General features: G+C 59.3%; 7 protein-coding genes across 7 annotated transcripts in view; all 7 read left to right on the plus strand.

The window, feature by feature from the left end:
- Positions 1 to 2,864: 2,864 nt before the first annotated feature.
- LINJ_23_0170 (conserved hypothetical protein) lies at positions 2,865 to 3,965 on the plus strand (the record flags this gene model as incomplete). Its single annotated transcript, XM_001465657.1, has 1 exon — positions 2,865 to 3,965. One exon carries the CDS (start codon positions 2,865 to 2,867, stop codon positions 3,963 to 3,965), a length of 1,101 nt encoding a protein of 366 aa, XP_001465694.1.
- Positions 3,966 to 4,679: 714 nt separating this feature from the next.
- Positions 4,680 to 6,260, plus strand: LINJ_23_0180 (conserved hypothetical protein; the record flags this gene model as incomplete). Its single annotated transcript, XM_001465658.1, has 1 exon — positions 4,680 to 6,260. One exon carries the CDS (start codon positions 4,680 to 4,682, stop codon positions 6,258 to 6,260), a length of 1,581 nt encoding a protein of 526 aa, XP_001465695.1.
- An 815-nt stretch (positions 6,261 to 7,075) lies between these two features.
- On the plus strand, positions 7,076 to 7,759 carry LINJ_23_0190 (conserved hypothetical protein; the record flags this gene model as incomplete). Its single annotated transcript, XM_001465659.1, has 1 exon — positions 7,076 to 7,759. One exon carries the CDS (start codon positions 7,076 to 7,078, stop codon positions 7,757 to 7,759), a length of 684 nt encoding a protein of 227 aa, XP_001465696.1.
- Positions 7,760 to 8,400: 641 nt separating this feature from the next.
- Positions 8,401 to 9,291, plus strand: LINJ_23_0200 (conserved hypothetical protein; the record flags this gene model as incomplete). The annotated part of the gene is made up of 1 exon (XM_001465660.1): positions 8,401 to 9,291. The coding sequence occupies one exon, from the start codon at positions 8,401 to 8,403 to the stop codon at positions 9,289 to 9,291; it is 891 nt and encodes a 296-aa protein (XP_001465697.1).
- A 2,918-nt stretch (positions 9,292 to 12,209) lies between these two features.
- Positions 12,210 to 12,587, plus strand: LINJ_23_0210 (conserved hypothetical protein; the record flags this gene model as incomplete). Its single annotated transcript, XM_001465661.1, has 1 exon — positions 12,210 to 12,587. One exon carries the CDS (start codon positions 12,210 to 12,212, stop codon positions 12,585 to 12,587), a length of 378 nt encoding a protein of 125 aa, XP_001465698.1.
- A 1,723-nt stretch (positions 12,588 to 14,310) lies between these two features.
- LINJ_23_0220 (putative endoribonuclease L-PSP (pb5)) lies at positions 14,311 to 14,802 on the plus strand (the record flags this gene model as incomplete). The annotated part of the gene is made up of 1 exon (XM_001465662.1): positions 14,311 to 14,802. One exon carries the CDS (start codon positions 14,311 to 14,313, stop codon positions 14,800 to 14,802), a length of 492 nt encoding a protein of 163 aa, XP_001465699.1.
- Positions 14,803 to 18,206: 3,404 nt separating this feature from the next.
- putative ABCC1 (ATP-binding cassette protein subfamily C, member 1) overlaps positions 18,207 to 19,005 on the plus strand; it is a gene marked incomplete at both ends in the record, with an annotated part of 4,713 nt that continues 3,914 nt past the window's right edge. The window contains one exon of the mRNA XM_001465663.1: positions 18,207 to 19,005. This exon is cut by the window's right edge and continues 3,914 nt beyond it. Within this exon, the coding sequence (XP_001465700.1) occupies positions 18,207 to 19,005 (799 nt within the window).

Here is a 19,005-nt window from a genome sequence, read left to right on the forward strand (position 1 = left end):
GAAGCGATGCGCGCCCACGCCTCTTCACACGTGTATATATATATATATGCCTGCGCCTCTCCTTTTGCGCTTAATTTTGACTATTTTGGTTATTACATTACTATTATCATTTATTATTTTCGTTGTATGTCCGCTTATCTTCCTCGGCTCTGCCGCCTGTTTGCTCGCCTGTGTTGTTTTACCTACACGTTATACGCGGCCTGCCTGCCCCCTTCCCCCTTCTCCACTCCCTCGCAGTCCACCCGTGCTGTAGGGCAGCCTATCTCTGTGCATGTGTCTGCGCTTTTCGTTGGCCGCAGCTTCTTCTCGGGGCTGTAGCAGCGGAAAGGCGAAGAGCCGTCGCCGTGGAGGATTTGGGATGGGACGGGAGAAGGGATGCGACGCGTTTTACTTTCCGTTTTCCGGTCTGTGCTGATCCCTTTTGCAGGACGACGGCACAGTGACGCCGATGACACTGCCCTATGGTGCTTCCGTGGAGTGCGTGTGGGGGGTTTCACAGCTGATATGGCTATGTGAATCCATCATGGTGTCCACCACCTCCTGCGCCGCATACATGAGCGCACAGAATGAGGTGTGGTGGGCTGCTTCTCTCCTTATCCCCCTCCAGCGCTTAGGCTGGAGCGGCTCCACCACAAGAACACGTGAGGGCCGCTCGCGAGGGGAGGGGACTGCAAGAGCGAGAGCAGAGGAGCGAGACGAGAGCGCCGGATCGGTTCCACTTCGAGGTTCGTTGTGTTCGCTAGTCCGCTGATTCAGTGAGAGGGCTGCTGCAGGAGAGAAGAGGAGAGGCCGAGAGTATGGAGGCGGGGGAGACAAACGCCTGCTTTTTGATGCAGCTCCTCTCCCCCCCTCGTGCATCCATGTAGCTCCTCACGGGCGCTCACGTCAACTGCTCTACTCGGAGACAGTTGACCGACCGTCTCTACTTCACTTATTTGATTTTATCCCGTGAAGTGGGTGGCGCATGTCGTCTCTCGCACACTTCATGGACTACGTGCATGCCGTGAGGGACACGTGTGCACGCCTGTGCGAACGCACTCGATCAGCGCCTCGGCGAATGCAAGAGCGAACGAAACAAGAAAATAATGTCAACACCGAATTTAGTGACCTCTGTGTGTTTGTGCGTGTAGGGGGTGTGCACCAGCAAGAAATCTAAGAAGGCAGGGGAAGGGGGAAGAGGAGACGAACTGCTGCCGTCTGTTGCGTGGGTGCACCCTGCGCACCTCATCTCTCTCTTTTCGTTCCTTCATCATGCATTGCTGCCCATTTGTGTGTACCGATGCGTGCATGGTCCCCTGCCTTGTTCTGTTGCCCCGCTGCCCTCCTAGCCCAGAGCGCTTTCTCCGCCACCTCCGCTGTCTTTTGTGCTATTAGTAACACCAGCTTTCCACAAGTTTGCGCCGGCACGTTCACGGCGGCGGTGCACGACACGTCCATCTCATCGTCTCATCTGCGTAGTGGTGGCTGCCTTCCGTGCATTGTTACGATTGCTTCATGTATGCTGTCGCCGCTCGATGCCGTTCGCTTTCTGCGTCTCCTTCTTCTTCCTGCTTTTCTCGCTTCCTCTGCTGGCGTGGGCCGATGCGCTCCGAGTCCTTCTTGGCCTGTGCGTTGAGTGTCGGGTGGCCTGCGTAGCGCCTTCATTCTCTTTATCTATGCTTTTCCTGATGCCGCCTATCGTTTTCACGGCTCTGGCGGGAATGCCTGTAGAGTGTCTTCTTCCTTCGTCACCTGTTTATTTCCCCGGCAGGTTTTTCTTCGTTTCGATACCATGCTTCATGCGCACCTGCGCGTGCGTGGTTGATGGAGAAGAAATTAAAAGGCGAGCGGGAGTTGGCATCGATGTACCGGTTTTGCCTTTCGAGTCCCACACGCACGCGCAGAAGCGTCATCGCGTGTGCGCGTGCGTGTGGGCGCTTTCATCTGCTTCCATCCCTTCCCAAAAGTTCAACGGCCGCGCTCGCCAATCTCACCTCGCTTCTCTCTCCGCCTCCTCCCCTCCTCCGCGGCTTTCCTTCGGGCCCCGCCGCGATGGCGTACCCGCACGTCTTTTGCTCTCGCTGTGGCAGGCGTGCCGGAACGAGGTGTAGGGGCGAAGCGGTGGAGAGGACGAGAAAGAGAACGGTGACTTCTTCTTATTCCGTAGCCCATGGTGGATGCCAGAGGCACAAAAACACAAGCGCTGGCCGGGGGCCTCGCCGTTGTCCCTATTCGCTTATTTTGTTCATTGCGAAATCGCCGCTGTGGTTTTCCAGACCTTCAGGCAACAGCCCCAAAACCCCGTAAGCGGCGCAGCGAAAACACACAAGAGACTCCCTTTGCCCTCTGGGAAGCTTGCCGTTCTGCTTCTCTGGCGAGTTGCCACTTCAGCGTCTCGACGCGTCGGGGCTTCATGTGCGTCGCCCCGACGTCCCTCAGCGCGACGGTGGCAAAAGGTGAGAAGCAGAACATGGTAAGAGGGGTTTGTGACTCTTTATGTGTGCGCCGCCCTACGGCACTCCTCTGCTCCGCTTGCCACTGTTCAACATATCTGCTCTTCTGCTTCGTTCTCCAGAACCGACGCACAAACACACATACACGCATACGCTTCCGTCATTCTCAACTCGTCGCGCACCCGCACACATCCAGGTACACCAGCACGGTTCCGTGCGTTTATCGTGTCGTCGCCACCGCATCGCCTTTGGCGCCCACGACCGGAAGAGGAAGCAAGACGACACGAAGGTAAAGAGTAGCGTCGGCGCGCATCAAGACACGCACGCACGCACGAGTGCGCGTGCGTGAGCTGGCCGCGTGACGCGTATTCAGCTCACGGCTCTCGCTTTCTGTGTAGTTGAGGGAATCGGAGGGCCTCCTCGGGAGCTATCATGTGGGCAGAGGCGTACCGTGCAGCCTGCGCGGAAGTGTCCGCCGATGTGCGGGAGGACGTCAGCAGCAGCGGCTCAACTGGGGAGCTGATTGTGCGCGGCAACACCTTTGAAAACTTCAAGAACCGCGTGACTGACACCGATGTGCAGGCGATACTGGCGGCGCTCCGTGTATGCCCTGGCATGTCTGCGCTGTATCTCCCTTGCAACAGCATCACCAGCGAGGGTGGGGTGCTGCTCGGCAAGGCGCTCGGGCATCAGCTTGATAGCATCATCACACTAGACGTGCAGTACAACTCGCTGGGGGCGGAGGCGGGTGTTGCGATAGCACAAGGGCTGCAGCGGAACGACTCGCTCTGCCATGTGACGCTCGCCGGCAACCCACTTGGTGGTCGCTGCGGTGCGGCGCTCGGCGAGGCGCTGCGGCAGAACATGAACCTTGCGGTGCTGGATCTCTTCAACACCGACCTCGGCATGAAGGCGCTCGTGCACATCTGCCGCTCCTTGGAGGTGAACAAGGGACTCTCCTCGCTGAACATCGGGCGACCGTTGCTGCACGGAGTTGACGAGCTGGAGAGCGTCGTGAATCATCTCTCCATTGCTCTTCAGCGCAACTCCACACTGGAGGAGCTGCAAATGGCGTACTTTGGCCTCGTTGATGACTGCCTGCAGACCTTGGTTCTGGCGCTCTGCGGATCGGCAGTCACGACCCTCTGCATCAAGGGCAACAAGCTGTCGCAGGACGCCGGCCAGCTGCTGGCGCGCCTTCTGGACCGCCGGCACGACTTTCGCAATCTCGATGTCAGTTGCAACCGCCTGCGCGACGCCGGCGCAGAGGCTCTAGCGAAAGGCGTGGCGCACCACCCTCAACTGGAGTCTCTCGGTCTTGAGAGCTGCACGATCGGTGAGGGTGGCCTTGTGGTACTCGTTGAAAGCCTTAAGAGCTGCGCCACTGTGCGTCGTCTAACCCTCTGGGGCAATGATGTGACACCGGCGGTGGCTTCCGCCCTCACTGCAACTTTTTGCGACCTGTGCGAGCTTGACCACATTGACGTTGGCGTTGTGGAGCAAGACGGACAGGTGGTGGCCTACCGTGCCTGACGCGCGGATACCACTGCACAAGGGGCGATGTAGACTATGGCGACCAGGACGAAAAACTTGATTGCTTCGGCCGCTCCACTCGAGAGAAAGGAAAGGATGAGTGGGAGATGAGGAGGGCAGGGGACATGTGAATGACTTTGTCGACTCACCACGACTCTGTGTCAAGTGTCACGCCGTACAAAAGGTGCGACACGCCGAATCAAGGATCTCTTCCGCCGCGTTTTTGTGCCTCCTGTTCGCCCCTTTTTCCTCACGCTGTCCACTCTCTGCGCAGTCCTCCTCCAAGGTGTAAGCGACTGCCCTCGCACCCTGTAGGCACGCTCGGGGGAGAGGGAGGGGGAACTAGGGGCCCTACCCCTGGATATGCACCGCCGCTCATGCAACGCCTTTGCGCGCGCACACACACACCCTCTGCATGTGCGTGGCCTCCTGTGCTGCACATGCTCCACCATGTTTTCTTCATCCATACGCCTTTGTGTCGCTCGTCGATTCGAAGCGTGCCTTCCTTCCCCTCATCGCACAAGAAGACTCCAAGGGAAGCTAGCGCTCATACCCACGCCCATTACGTGCGGTCAATCATCACAGCTGCAGCATCGCCGTCGCTCTTTGCATCCTGGTGTCTTACCCATTCCTTCTTAAGCACATCCACGCTTACCCACGGCGGCTCTCTCGCCATTTTCGTTCTAAGCAGGTGGTGTTTGGGGGAGGCGGGCGATGCCGCTGCCAAGTCAGAACCAGCTGCACGGCTACTATGTGGCGCGATGTGGTTACCACGAAGTTCTCAGACCACATCGAGCAGCACTGACGCTGCTGGCAGAGGACACTACATCACATGCAGAGAGGCTCGCCGGCGAAGCTAAGGAGCGATGCGTGGCCATAGCAGACCTAGAACAGATCGAGAACAGAGAGGAGGGAGGGGCGCGCGCGTGTGAGCGGGCTGCTGTCATTCCTCTTGCGACCCAGCGCACGTTTCGGCTTGCCGAGCCGTGTGGCACAGCCGCCCTCTCTCCGCTCTACATTGGTGCGCGTGGTCTCCTGCCCATACTAGACCTGATTGCGGAGCTCCCACTCGTCGAAACGGTGGATCTGTCAAATGTGTCGTCTTGGTACGACAACGACACCTTCGCCGGCTTGTCGCAAGGCAGCGTTTCCGGCAATGACGTAGTTGCCCACCTGTGCACTATCCTTCCACGCCTGCGCTTCCTACACACCCTCGACTTGGGTGGCCAGCCGCTGGGTAGCATCGCCGTCGCCCATCTGCTGGAGACCATCAGACAGTTGCCTACGGTGGTACGTGTGGACTTTGACACCACCAACGTTGATCCGTACCTTCTCCGTGCCTTCCAGCAGACGTTGGAGGAGCACCAACGACGCCCACGCCCGCACATGCCCACCACCAAAGCGGTGGCAAGGGCTTACGAGATTCCGCTCTACATTAAGGCACTTCCTCGACTGGATCGAAAAACACTTCGCGAACAGCAGGTGCTGCGAGCTCTCCTCTCCGAGGACCCCAGCTTCGCGAGCGCGGTGACGGGCGTGGAGATGGGCGACATGGTGCTCACGGCGCGCGTGATGAGCACGGCAGAGGCGGTCTTTCGGTGCGGGGACAAGGGCATCCGCGGGGACGGGCAGCATCTCTTCATCCTCAAGAGTGGAACGTTGCGTGTGTACAGTGACCTCGAGGGCTTCGTGTTGTCACGCGGCGACTACTTTGGCGACTCGTACCCCTCCGTGCTGCTGCCGTGCTCGCGGCTGGAGGAAGAGGAACGGGGGGTTGTGTATGCCATACCACTTCGCTCGTCTACTACCGTTTTGGCCTACTGGGCAACTCGCCTGGCAGCCGCGTGGCCATGGCTGCATCAGATTCCGATCATGCACGCTGTGGGGGCGTGGACGTGCATGCGGGCATGCACTTGCAGCGAGTTTGTCGTATCGGAGCCGACAGACACGATTATCGAGGCGGGAGATGGCGGAGAGGCAATCTACGTGGTCTGCGACGGCTCTTTTTGCGCGCTGGACTCTCGCGGGGGTGACGCGGCGCGTTACAACGCTCGGAGCGTGCGAAGTGTGTTTACCCGCTTCGACGTCTTTGGCATTGAGGCGCTCGTCGCCCGCAAGCGCCAAAACTCCGTCCGCATCAAGGCGGGAAAAGAGAAAGGCCTGCCCTATCGCACCTTGGCTGTGCGGGGTTGCGGTGTGCGGGTGCTTCACCGCCAACTGCGTCCCGTCTTCATATCGCTGGCTCGAGGCTACTCGCTGCACGAGGACCTCTGCGCCGGCGGCACTACAGGGTAAAGAGCGGAGCTGACCGCAGTGGGGCACCCAGAGGACCGTGTCTGCTGCTGCTTTCTCCTCGCTTTCCAGAGACTTGTTACTCAGATGTACAGTAGCGGCGCTGGATTTCTTTCGACTGTTCTTCTTCGTCTTACATGTTTGTGTGTCTATGGGGGCATTCGCGTCCGTCGCTGAGGTCGTCACGACGCCGAGGGGTGGCCGCACGCCTCACCGATACCGTTGCCGCTTGCAACCAGCCACTGGTGAGCAATGCGCACCGCCGTGCACAAGCGAGACGAGAAAAAAGGAAAGGCTACACCATTTGCATAGAGGATCAGCACCGGTTTATTTTTTTACAGCCTTGTGCACGGCGAGTTACGGGCATCGTGGTGGTTAGGACGCGTAACGCTTCCGAGTGTGTCGGTGTGCAGAGTTTAGGCGAGTGCACGGGCTGCAGGCCCATCTGGTGCACTGTCGCGGCCCGATCGGCTACGCCGGTACCTGTCACTGCTTGCTTCCCTTCGCTTCCTCCCCCTAGGTCGCTTCACCTGCCAATGCTGCTCCCTGTGCGTGCCCCCCCCTCCCAACCCACCCATCCATTGTTGCTCTCTCTTTTTTTTCACTCGTCCCCTTCCCCATCGCCCTCTTCCTTGCGCTCCTCCACCGTCTCCTTCGCTGCTGCGGCCGCCTTTTCTCCGACTGTGAGGACCACCGACCGGCAAAGGGCATATCGCACCGCGAGCAGCGAGGTGGAGGTGCTGCGTCAGCATTGCATAGTTAGGCAAACCCACCACACGCACGGCAACACCAGCAGAAGGGTATCTTCTCCCACGTCAATGGGCGGCAAGGCTTCGAAGGCGGAGACGGCGCTCACCCCTGAGGCGGTAGATGCCTTGTACAGAGAGGCGTACGCGGCCGGCGCGGTCGACGCTGATATGTATCACACATCAAAACGCGAGGTGATGCAGCAGCAGGATGCGATGGCAGGTATTGGTGCGTGCATGTTCAGTGCTTGGGTGGCATACGTGTACGGCCGTACGACGGGCGTGCAAGCGGCCGAGGACGCGGCGGCGCTGCGCCTTGATGCGCAGCAGCAGATGCTTGACAAGACGAGCAAGGACCTAGCGCTGAAACTGGAAGAGAACCGTAGCCTCATTACCGTGCGGCAAGAGCAGGATGTCATGATTGCACACCAGCGCGATGAGCTGCAACGTGCGGCGCAGCAGCGCCGCGCAATGCAGCGGTCAATGAACGCACTGCGGCGGCGCAACGCATCTGTGCAGCGGCAGATGCGAAGCCTGAAGTCCTCGCTGAGCGCTATTCAGCTGCAGATGTACGCCGGCATGGCTGGCGCCGCCCTCGTCCTGGTTGCGGTAGTGTGGTCGACACGACCACTGCGCAACGGACACTGGTCATTCCTTCCTGTCGTAGCCTCGTTGGGAGAAGAGAGGGTGATAGGGGCATCAGCGCCGGTGCCTGCGGTGGAGGCCGTGGAGGTCAAGGAGCAGGAGGAGTCGTAGCGGTGTAAAGCCGCGCATATCACGCGCGGGAAGCGAAAGGCGAGGCTGCAATACACTGCCAGGGCGCTATGCTGGCTTGCAGACGCGTTGCCATGTGTGAGGCTGTGTTTGCTGTGCTCATGGATGAGTGTGCTCAATGCTTGTCTGCGTGCGTCTGAGTGCCCTGTCTGCTTCCCTCATTCCCTGCTTGCATCATCTTCTACACCAGACCCGCCCTTCGTGCGTGAGGATGCCGTGCTTGCACGCAGAGAAAAGAGACAGAGGGACAGAGGGAGAGGGGCGCATGCGCTGACGTGGGCTGCACGCTCCTTTCCTCTTCGCCCTCTTTGTAGACCCACATCCACACGCCGTCGAACAGGGAATGAGAAGACATGCTAGGGTGCACCACGTTGCTTCTGTCTTCATTCCCTTCTCTCCCCACTTTTATGACTGCCTGTGCTGTGTCTTCGTCCCCCCCCCACCACCACCTTCCCCGATTTCGTGTTGCTCACTTGTGTAGACGTCGCAAGGACTGTTTCGCTCGCTCGCTCTCTCAGCCCATCGCCGAAGGGATGGTGGGGGAGGTGCGACTGCGGTGAATGGCGGAGGGAAGGAGCAGGGGAGCGCTGCTCTCTCTTCTTTCTCTGCCGGGGTCAATTTTCATGTGCATCGACTTTGCCTCTCCTCTCAACCTCTGCTCTCCCCGTGCACGACACATAGACGTGCAGGACGTGCCGATGGAACGCAACACGCTGCAGGTAGTCGCTTCTGCAGTGAACGCGGAGGCACTCTCGCGCGCTGAGGATCATGCTTGCCATGCGTCTCCCATGCGCCGTGTGTACCGCCTCCGCGACTCGTGTGCGGCGCTGCAGCTTATTCTCCTGGCCTACAAACACCGTCGCTGCAGTGCGCATTCGATGACGGTCGCCATGTTCGTTGAGGCTTGCGCCTCTGATCTTGTGCAGGGAGTGCATGTCCTAGAGAGCGCCCCCTTATCCTCTTCACCCAGCCACGACTCCTCCGGTGACGCCATCGCGACGTTGGAGGCACCGTGGTTCGACATCGGCTCTGAGGCAGGTGACGACGTACGCGTGTACCTGCTGCTGCCTACCTACGCGGATTACTTCTTTGACTACACAATGTACTGGGCACGGGTCGCGTACTCGGAAATGGCGCGCCAGTGCGCTGGCCACGGCCTCATCGCGAAGCTGCAGACCGTCGGTGGGGGTTGGGCCTCGCTGCACCGGGCCGACAAGTCCCTCGCGTGCGCGTTGCAGCTGCACGCTGTGGCACAAGCGGTGTTCGATGAGGATGTTGTGCGCAAGTGCCGCCTCTTTATTGGGTGGGCTCATCTCTGGAACAGCGATCCGGCCAAGGCTCTGGAGGTGTTTTATGCGGAACTGGCAGCCGCGCGACGGCATGGCGACCCAGTCCACGAAAGGCGCTGCCTACACGCCATTCAGAACGCGGAGCACAACCCTCGCCTCGCCCCCGGGGGGGCACACACGGGCCACTACCAGCTTGTGAACCTTTGGTGGCGTGCGCTTGCCTAGATGAAGCCCGCGTCCCTTTTGAGTCCTTCCACTCAGGCGTCTTCTCTTGTGTTCGGACGGGCACGGGGAAGCCGAGGTCGTGCGCGGAAGAGAGGCGCAGCAGCGCATGAAAGGGGTGCTGGTGTGCGCGGGTGTTGGTGTCTCTGAGAGCCTCAAGATGAACATCTCACGCTCGAGTGTACCCAGTGAAAGCGGGCAGAGACGGATTAGCTAGGGAATGGACGGCGGTAACCGTGCGGCGTTTGGAGAGCGAGACCTAGGCGTCGTACCGCACGGCCCAGCGCGCCCACTCTGTGTGGGAGGGGGGGGGCTTGTGAGCTCCGCCATCTCTTCCAATGCCGAGTCACCTCTGGTCGTAAGAGGGTCTATTGCCTACGACGTGGGCGAGTGAGGGCGATGCATCGCTGCCGATGTCGGCGGTTCGGTTCTGGATGGCGGTGCGTCGGAGAGCGAACCGCGACAGTGAGCACACGCTTGTGCCATCCACGTGACGGGCAGAGCGTCAGCGTTACTCGAATAAACCTCACCGCTAGCCCTTTCTGCCTACCAGTGTGGGGTGCCTGTGTGCTAACGCGAGGGATATATGCACGAAGGGTAGAAAACAGCATGATGGAAGGAGTGGCTGCGAGGCGGAGTGCTGGTGGGCGGAGTTTTAGGACAAGGCCGTGCTCAGTTGGCTGAGTCGGCGCATTGCTGTGACACGCGTCTATTGCTGCTTCAAACCACGCGGTGTGGGGCTTGTGACATGCCGCGGAGTAGAGTGGGTGGCTGAGCTGATGATGCGCTGTGACAGAGAGGTGAACACGCTGAAAGAAAGCAGCGGCATTATGGCGTAGCGTGCAGAGGGAGATATCGCGCGTGTTCGGTCACTTCATCGGACGGCAGTGCGCGGCAGGTCATCTCCTTCGAACTTCTCTCTTGCACTTCTCTTCGTCGTCCTTCGGCCGCCCCCTCTTGCCTTCGGCACCAACACGATGACCCCCCTCCTCCACTGAGTGCTTCGCTCGCCTCACTCTCAGAATTTCTTCACTTTTGTTTCAGGCCAACACAATCACCACGCCCCTTCAAGATGGCCATGACGTGAATCATCACGAAGAAGCTGTTGACGCGGCGGCCGCGTCGGATGGGTGTCCCGTCTGTACCTCTTCTGAGGGAGAGCCGCGCAGGAGTATATGCTTCAGCATTTCATCACGCTACGCAAACTCTTCCTTACGTTCCTCTTGCCAGCTGTGGACGCAGCGCGCTAGCCTCGCTGAGCCCATTGGGTACCACGGAGCCCCACGTGACAGAGGGCACAACAGCGCCGACTGGCTCCTCGGTGGCTGTGAATCAGAGCAGCAGCGCATTCAACAGACGGCAGGTTCGGTTCCTCGTGGTGAACATGGCTTTGTGCCACTTCTCTCTTCCCACGGGGGAGGCCTCCAAGGACGATGTCGAATCTCCAGTGGGTGGCCTGCGGCATCGCCGGTAAGGAACTGCACAACTTCCCCTTCGACGATGAAGCCTTTTCGAGCCGCCTGCCGCGTGCCACGGAGCGTATGGCGGCGGGCTGTGCTCCTGTTTTGACGGCCGCGCATCTTTTATGGCTTTCTCGAAGACCTCGAGGACACATCGACGGGGCGCGACAGCGACGAGGACGACGGGGCAGCTTGCAGCCACTTTTTGTGGCGCGCGTTCATGCGGCACTGTTGTGCATTGGCCGCCGCGTAGGTATCGCGGTAGGACGCGGTGGCCGAAGAAGGTGGGAGTGGGGTCAGGCAGAGAGCCTGCGGTGCCTTTTCGTCGGTGCTGCTGGACGGCAGCCTCCCTCCCCTCGCGCGCGCAGTTGCACCCACGCTACCTCTGCTTTTCTCATGCTCCCCTTGTTCCGCGCGTGTGTTTGTTGCCGCTGTGCGTTTTGCAGTGCAGCGAGTACGCCGCGCTCGCCACTGTTTGCCCGTGAAGGGCGGCTGTGAGAAATTGGGATGCACGAGCTAAGAAGGCAGCGCAAGAAGGCAGACACGTGCAGCGCAACACAGCGCTTCATACTAACGGCAGAAGGTATGACGAGCACGGCCAACGCTTGGGGTGAGGGGGGTGGGCAGCGGAAGAGAAGCTCTGCGTGTCTCTGCGCGTTACATACCTGTGCATATGTGCTGCTGATGGTGGGCTGCTTCGCCCTCACAAGTGCGGAAGGGATGACTGAGTAGTGGGCACCTGGGCCCCCTCTCTCTCGCCCCTCTTTGCGCATCCGTTTCTTACCACTTCACTTGGTGCTGCCAACCAGTGCTGGAATGAGGTGTCTAGGGATGGTGAAACTCTGCTCCTCCCCTGCCTCGTGGTTCCTCGCTCTCCACCACCAACAACACCAGTCCCGGAGAGGCGGCACCTGACATCCTGGCCTCCCTCGTGCCCTCTGATCACCTGATTTCTGCCGTCTTCCCCCACCCTCCCCCATGCTCTCCCACTTCTTTTCATTGGCGTGTGCTTTCCCACTGCGCTTGTGCGTGTGTGCTCACGCTTTAGCCCCGCACACTTGTTGAGCGCCACGGCCCGACATCGACACACACGTACGAAAAGGCGAAAGGGAAGATCATCGACGTACGTCAGCCCCGCGCCATTCACGCTGCTCCCCGTTCGCGTCTGTACTGGTGTGCAGATAGAGAGAGAACTGGCGCGTTGCGTCCTTTGACTTTGATCGTCGCCCTCCCCGCCCCCGACTTGCCCGCCTCCTCCTCGTTGGAGTGACTGGCCGGGGCAAGCGCCGCAGGCCCCGCGGTGGACTGTGCAACAGGGACAAAGGGCGACAACGACATCAGAAGCGCTACGGAAGTGTCTCGGCGGGACGCTGCGTCCTCCCTGTATCCGTTTTTGTTTCCCGCGCGCTGATTCACAGTTGCAAAACAGGAGTCTCCCATACTGACCGATTGCGTTTCACGATGAACAGCGCTGACGCGCTAGAGCCGATACCCCGCAGCATTGCTCCGGATCAGGAGTTGGCTATCCTCAAGCTCATCCTCGACTTACGCAGCCTGGGCGATGTGGACGGCAGCAAAAAGATACGGCGGCGAGTGCGTGAGGCGCTTCTGAAGAGCAGCGACGATTCAGAGGCGATGAGCAAGGTGGATGATATCATCCGTCGAGGTAAGCGCACGCAGAGCAAGTTGGACGGAAGCTACGAGGAACGGCAGCGACTCAAACGTAAGCGTCGTGAGGAAGACTTGGCGGCGGCGTCACGCCTCGTCGACGTTGAGGCAGGCAGCGGCGAGGACTCGGAGGGATCAGCATCTACGGAAGAGGACGGCACCGAGGAATAGTGGAGATGTGCTACGTCATGGCATCTGAGCTGCATCACTGTGCGAGTGCGAGTGCGCGTGTTTACTCACCGTGGGGCCCGCTTCGATCCGCCGCGACAGCACAGTGACGGGGCGGCCCACAGTTGGCGGTGCCCTTTGCATTCACGTCTGCGCCAATGTGGCGTTGGGTCTGCCTCTCTTTCTCTCTGTGTGCGACAGGGCGTTGCGGAAATCACATGTCGTCTCCTTCGTTTTAAAGACGCACAAACGGCAACAAGATAGATGAAGTGCGTCCCAAGTAACAGCGCGCATGCCCAAGCGTGTGGGTTTGTGTATGTGTGTGTGAGGCAGGACTGTGCTTCCGGCAGCCTCGTCACATTGAACAAGCCGCCGCCTCCGTCCCCTTCCCCTTCACCTTCTCTCTCGCATGCGAGATGCGATTGACGCCCTCGCCATCAGCATGGACTTGCTTCTTAGTTTCAATGCCCAAGGGTTTTGTCTGACGGAGAAAGCGAGGAGGAAGGAGAGGGGTGGCTTCGATAAGCATGAGCACAGGTGGTCATGCACACAAACTTGCATGCATGTAGGCGTGCCCGTCACCCTTCTCACATGCTTGAGCTGTTTTCCCTTTGAGGCTTTTGCGTTTTTGTTCTTCTCCAGGAGGGTTCACGTCGAGCGCTACGGTAATGAGGCGCCATCTGCGACCTTTCGGTGCTCCATGAGCGAGCTCTTCTCCTCGTGCGCGTCCGCGCAGAAACGCAATTCGAGGGTCCCGCCTCCTTTTGGCAGCACAGCGTCCTGTGCGCGTAGTCTTCTCTCCGATGGCTCACGCGCTCTTTCCGCCGACAGCCGCTCCCCATCTCGCTGGTCGGAGCGCGAAGCCGAGGCAACGCGTAATCTCGAAACGATGGGGGTGAGGCACTTTGGACGGTTTGCACCGACGGCGGAGAGAGGGGCCGGGTGCCCCCTCGGGCGGGGGCAGGAACGGTTCGGGCAGCCCAAACGGCTCGCAGAGAAACTGGGAGTGGGGGACGGCGAAGGCGACCGTTGCAGCGCTGGCGTCGGCAATTCCGTGACGACTTTGTTCTTTCAAGCCCGGGCAACACAACAAATGCTCAGGGGTCTCTTGGCAGCGGTGGTTGCGCATCCACAGTGCGGCTTTGACAGGCTCACGAACGCCGTCGGTGCCGTTGAGGTGCACCGCGAGTGCTACACGCTCCACATCTCACGTCACCGCAAAAAAGAGGCGTCCGTGCGCAGAACGCGCGCGTGGGTGATGGCGCCGCGCGTGACCACGTGTGACAGCGGGGTAGTGCATACAGGGGGAAGTAGCCCCCCCGCACCACCACCACCACCACCGTGATCACGTCGCTACCCACGGCCTGTCTGCCGGAGTCTACGCCGCGCTCGCCTACCTCAAAAGGCAGGTTTGCTGGCGCTCGGCTTTCCCCATCGCGGGGCTCTGGACCGTAGCAACACGCTGAGGTGGCCGGCTTCGCCACAGTTGAGTCTTTGCCCCCTCTCCAATCATCTGTGTATATCTGACGGTTCAACATTAGCATCGTTCCTCTGTCGTCTTCTCTCCTGCTCTCCCCCTCCTTTTCCTCTATGCATCGCCCACAGACTTCTCTCTTGCCTAGGGCGACAACCACCAACCCCTCTGTGCTTCTCCACTCAGGCCTCACGACACGCTCGTGCGCAAACGTCTCGAACACTCCGTCTTCTCTACACTGCCCCATCAACCATGCCCGGCGTTGTGGAAGCCAACCTGCAGAAGCTGGGCATCACCCTGCCTGTTCCTGCTGCCCCTGCAGCTTCCTACGCGCCGTTCTGCATCGTGGGAAACATGGTCTACGTCTCCGGCCAGCTTCCCAAGGATGCCGATGGCAAGCTAATGGTGGGCCAGCTCGGTGACTCGCTGACGGCTGAGGATGGCAAGGCCGCAGCGAAAAGCTGCGCCGTACAGCTGATCGCTCAGATAAAGGCCGCCGCCGGCGGCGATCTCGACAAGGTGAAGAGGGTTGTGATGGTGCGCTGCTACGTGAACTCTGCATGCAACTTCCATGACCACCCGCTTGTGGCCAACGGCTGCTCCGACCTCCTGGTGAGCGTGTTCGGCGATAAAGTCGGCCTCCATGCTCGCTGCGCTTTCGGCGTCGCACAGCTGCCCTTCAACTCCATGGTGGAGATCGAGGCTCAGTTCGAGCTCAAGGAAGACGCCAAGGTTGCCTCGTAGAAGATGCATTTGATGAAGGCCGTAGCAGCCGGCGAAAGCTAACGAGCACGCGGGAGTAGCAGTCGCTGCTTCCGCTCGGCAAACGCTTCTCGCGGGCGCGTCGCACCGTTCCCCTCCCCCTGCAGAGGTGGCGGGGCGGTGGGGGAGGGCGTCTCGATCTGTTCCCTGGCCCTGTACCTCTCTTTTTTTCTCTTGAAGCCCGAATATGCTTCTTTTATCTTTCTGTTAGCGACAAGGAACGCACTTCATCCAGAGAGCCTCTTCGCTCACCTCGCGAAGCACGCCTTTGCCTATTCGAACCCTCTCTCTCCGATTCATCAATGTGCAGCCTTGCTGACAGTTCTTACCGCTGTGGGCGCATGTGTCAGTGCATGTGTACGGATGGGCGGTGATGTGTAGGCCGCTCTTGTCCCCTTCTCTCCACTCGCCGCGGTACCCCCTGCCCGTCACGTCATTTATCGGGTTCGACTCGTTGATTTCGGTTATATATATATATATATTTTTTTTCGACTCGTTTTGTTTTCTTGGTTTCTCGTTCTTCTCCCTGCAGCACCGGCAAACAGACCTTTCCACTGTCCCCTCCCACTTCTGTGGGCCTCTCCTCCTCCTTGGCGTTGATGTGCGAGCATGCGCGTTGGATAAGGAGCACGTTTGTGCTTTGGTGAGCAGGTGCGTGCGGGTGCGTGTGCGTGTGTGTCCGTGCTGCTGGTGAGACTCCGCAAGCGAGTCAGGAAGAGAAAGGTAAGAAGGAAGAAAGAGACAAGTTGATGTTCAATTCGTGGGGCTCGCCTGGTCTGCGCGAAGCAGCGCGCCCACTCGCCTGCGCTGGTGTCGAAGGCGTGGCCTGCGTGTCTGTCTGCCTACGATACCCAAAAAAAAAACGCATGCACAAAAATGAAAGCGTAATGGTGCAAACGAAATCGAAAACAAGCGAAGAAACGTAGCTGAAGAACGGGGACAACGACGTCCGTGTAACCTTGTGAGGATGCGGAGGTGTGCTTCAGCCGTCCTCGCGTGGTGTACCACAAAGCCGTACATCTGATGTCGAGTCTCAATGACTGTCAAATGCCGGCGCAGAGATGCATCAACTCCGAAGGCAACCACGGAGATTAAATGATGACATGGAGAAGAGCGAGCTGAAAATCGTCTTCTCCGCTTCCATTTTTCTTGTCTCTACTTGATTCCACCTCCACGTGCCCACCTTGATACACACACACACACACATCCACGCGCGCATACGCCGTCGACAGCAGCCGTCTGCCATCTACGAACTCCGTGCGTGTGTGTACGTTTCGACCGCGCTCTCATCAGCGGTGCTTCTTCACTGTTTCTACCTAGCTTTCCCCTCACTCCTCACCGCCTGCTTCCCCTCGCGACCCCCCTCCTTTTCACTCAGAGGAGTGTGAGGAACGCGCCGGTGTTGCAGGTGAGCGGGAGCAAACAAATACGAATTCGCTGAAGCCCCGACACAGCACAGCCCGCTGCTCGTGCGGTGCTCCTGCATGTGCGGCGAACTTTGCAACGCGCATTACCATTGAGGATTCGCGCATCCTTGCAAGTCGCCTGTATCATCACCGCCTCTCGGTGTAGTTGTCTGCAAGACGATCTTAGCGTCCTGTATCCGCTTTCTCCTTTCTCGAGGTCCCACAGGCGGTGCTCCACTGCGGCACCACGAGTCTCATACAGAGGCAAAAAAAAACTTCTATGCTTTCTAGTCGACGGAAAACCGATCGAAGCACATCGCTGGTCGCCGTATACACGCGCGCGCTCTATAAAGCGACGCTTCTGCGCACTTCCCCGCCTCTCCGTCTCGATCGCTTCACCACTAAGACGACAAGCTGCCAACACACGCCTCGCACGTCTTTGCCCGCATAGTTTGCAGAACTACAAGACTCGAGGACACATAAACGACATAAAAAAGGAAGGCTGCGCAGAGCCGCCTCGTTCCCACTGGCGAGTGTTCGTGTGTGTGTGTGTGTGTGTGTGTGTTTGCTTGTACGGCTGTATGCGCGCTCCTGTGGTCTTTGCTCGCTTGCGCACTTTTCCTTTTTTGTTTCGTGTGTGTATAGTAGCCACTCCTCTTGTGTAGCAGAGGACGTATCGACGTCTGTGTGCCTGTCTGTTGTCAGCATCTTCTCCCCCTTCCCTTTTCCCTTTCTCTGGCTCACCCCTTTCTATTCCTCGCAGTAAAAGAAACGGTCGTGTGTGTGTGTCGGCGTGCGTGCCTTCACGAGTCCTGTATGGATGTGTCTTGTGGGTGTGAGGCGTTTCTCGGCTTTGTGGTTGACGTAGCTCTTTCGCCCCCCCCCCTTTTCCATATATCCTTCATCTTGGTAACTGCGCATGTGTGACGCCTTCCTGCCGTGCCCTTCTCGATTCCGACGACTGCGACCTGTGGTGTTACCGCCCTCCCCCTCCGCGAATACCGCAAAGGCGGTCACGCCCACCACCGCTGCGACTCGAGGCCCCAGCACCATCTCTCCCCCTCCCTCTCCCTTCTGTTTTAGTGTATCAGTGTGTGTGTCTTCTTTTTCCTTTGAAAGCATCTCTCTCTCTCGTGTTGTACAGCTCATCCTCTTCTCTCTCTTCTTTGTTGGTCTCCGTGTGCCACCGAACACAGACGCACACAGAGGCGCACATATTTGTCTATTGCCGAGTCGCATTCGCGTGTTGGCTTGTGTTTGTGTGTGTCTGTGCGCAGTTGTCGTTGCCTTCTCTCGCGTTGTGTTTTCAGTGCGGCGCTCGTGCTTGCCGTCACCATTGTCCTTCTTGTGGATCAAGAGCAACGAAGCAACACGAGGAGGCGCACCCGCTCATCTCTGTTCTTTTCGGTGAGAAGACGTTTGTGAAGCGCTTTTCTCTGCGTCTGATTCTTTTTTATTGTTCTGATTTCGAGTACGCGTGATTACATACGGAGGTGCGTGCGTCGACCTCCCCCCACTCCTCCAACCCACATTCTTCTCTCCAGGGCAACTACGCTAGATCTCCTGTTGGCTGTTAGGGGTCTGAGCGCCTCTCCCCCCCCCATCGGGCTCACCCTCCGTCTTTGCGCACTTGTTTGTTTCAGCGTCTCCCGCTGCAGCGGTCGTTCGCTCCGCTCCCCTCTTCGCATTTTTCTGCCTCGACTCGCCGTCCCGACACCGCCTCTTACGTCTCGCGGGACGACCGTGTGAAAGATCAGCGCTTGCGCCGTCGACTTCACTTTCTTTCGTTGGGTCTCCCTGTACGCGTACCGGCGCACTGCAAAGACACACGTGCAGACGCTCGCACACAGACGCGCACCCCGGCAGACACGGTCACTGCAATAGGACGTCCGAAGAAGCCGCCGAAGCTTTCCGTCGTGGCTCCTTTCCATCTCTTTTACTTCTGCTCTGTTTGTGAAACCCCACCAACCTGCCGCAGCAATGCTCCACGAAACGATCGACGAGGAGCTGCCGGTGGAGATGACGGAGGTGCTGCCGTCCGCAGCACCACCGGGACGACCCCACCACCAATCAGACCCGCTGTATGACTATCGCAGGGAGCATCTGACGTTGCAAGAGCGGCTGGCGGAGATATGGGGGCCGGAGGCCCCGTACACGCCTGTGCCAGAGGAGACGTCGTCGTGGTTCAAGCGGTACTATTACGGGTGGGTGTACGAGACGGTAGTGCTTGCGTCAAACGAGAAGTTGAAGCACGAGGCGCTGCCCCCGCCAACGCGGGATGTGCGCGCGCACGACTGCGGGCTGCGGCTGTCGCGTGCTGTGCAGGCGGCGATGTACGAGCGGAACGCGTGGAACTGCATGGTTGGGACGGAGGTCGTGAGCACGCTGGACGCTTCGAGTCGCGGTGTTCTGCGGTGGGTCGGGGTGCCGCAGCAGGGCGGGTACACGCGGATGATGGCTGGCGTGGAGTGGAGCGTGCCGCCGGCTCTGCGCACCGCTGCGAGGTCCGACGACAGCGGTGCGTCGCCGTTCTTCGACGGCGTTGCGCACGGTGAGCACCTGTTCACGCCTGAGCAGAGTGGCATGTCGACGCTGGAGGAGACTACGACGCTGATGTTGAACCTGACGAGCCGCGGCGGCGTGGTGGAGATTCCGACCCCGAAGCGCTTGCCTCTTGCACGCCTTCTGGCGTTCAAGTTGCCCTACTACCTGTGGATGCAAGTGCCGTTTCTGCTTGTCAGCAACATCTGCGTCATCGCGCTGCCCAGCATCCTGCAGG

This window comes from Leishmania infantum, chromosome 23 (assembly GCF_000002875.2).
Source record: "Leishmania infantum JPCM5 genome chromosome 23".
NCBI lineage: Eukaryota > Euglenozoa > Kinetoplastea > Trypanosomatida > Trypanosomatidae > Leishmania > Leishmania infantum.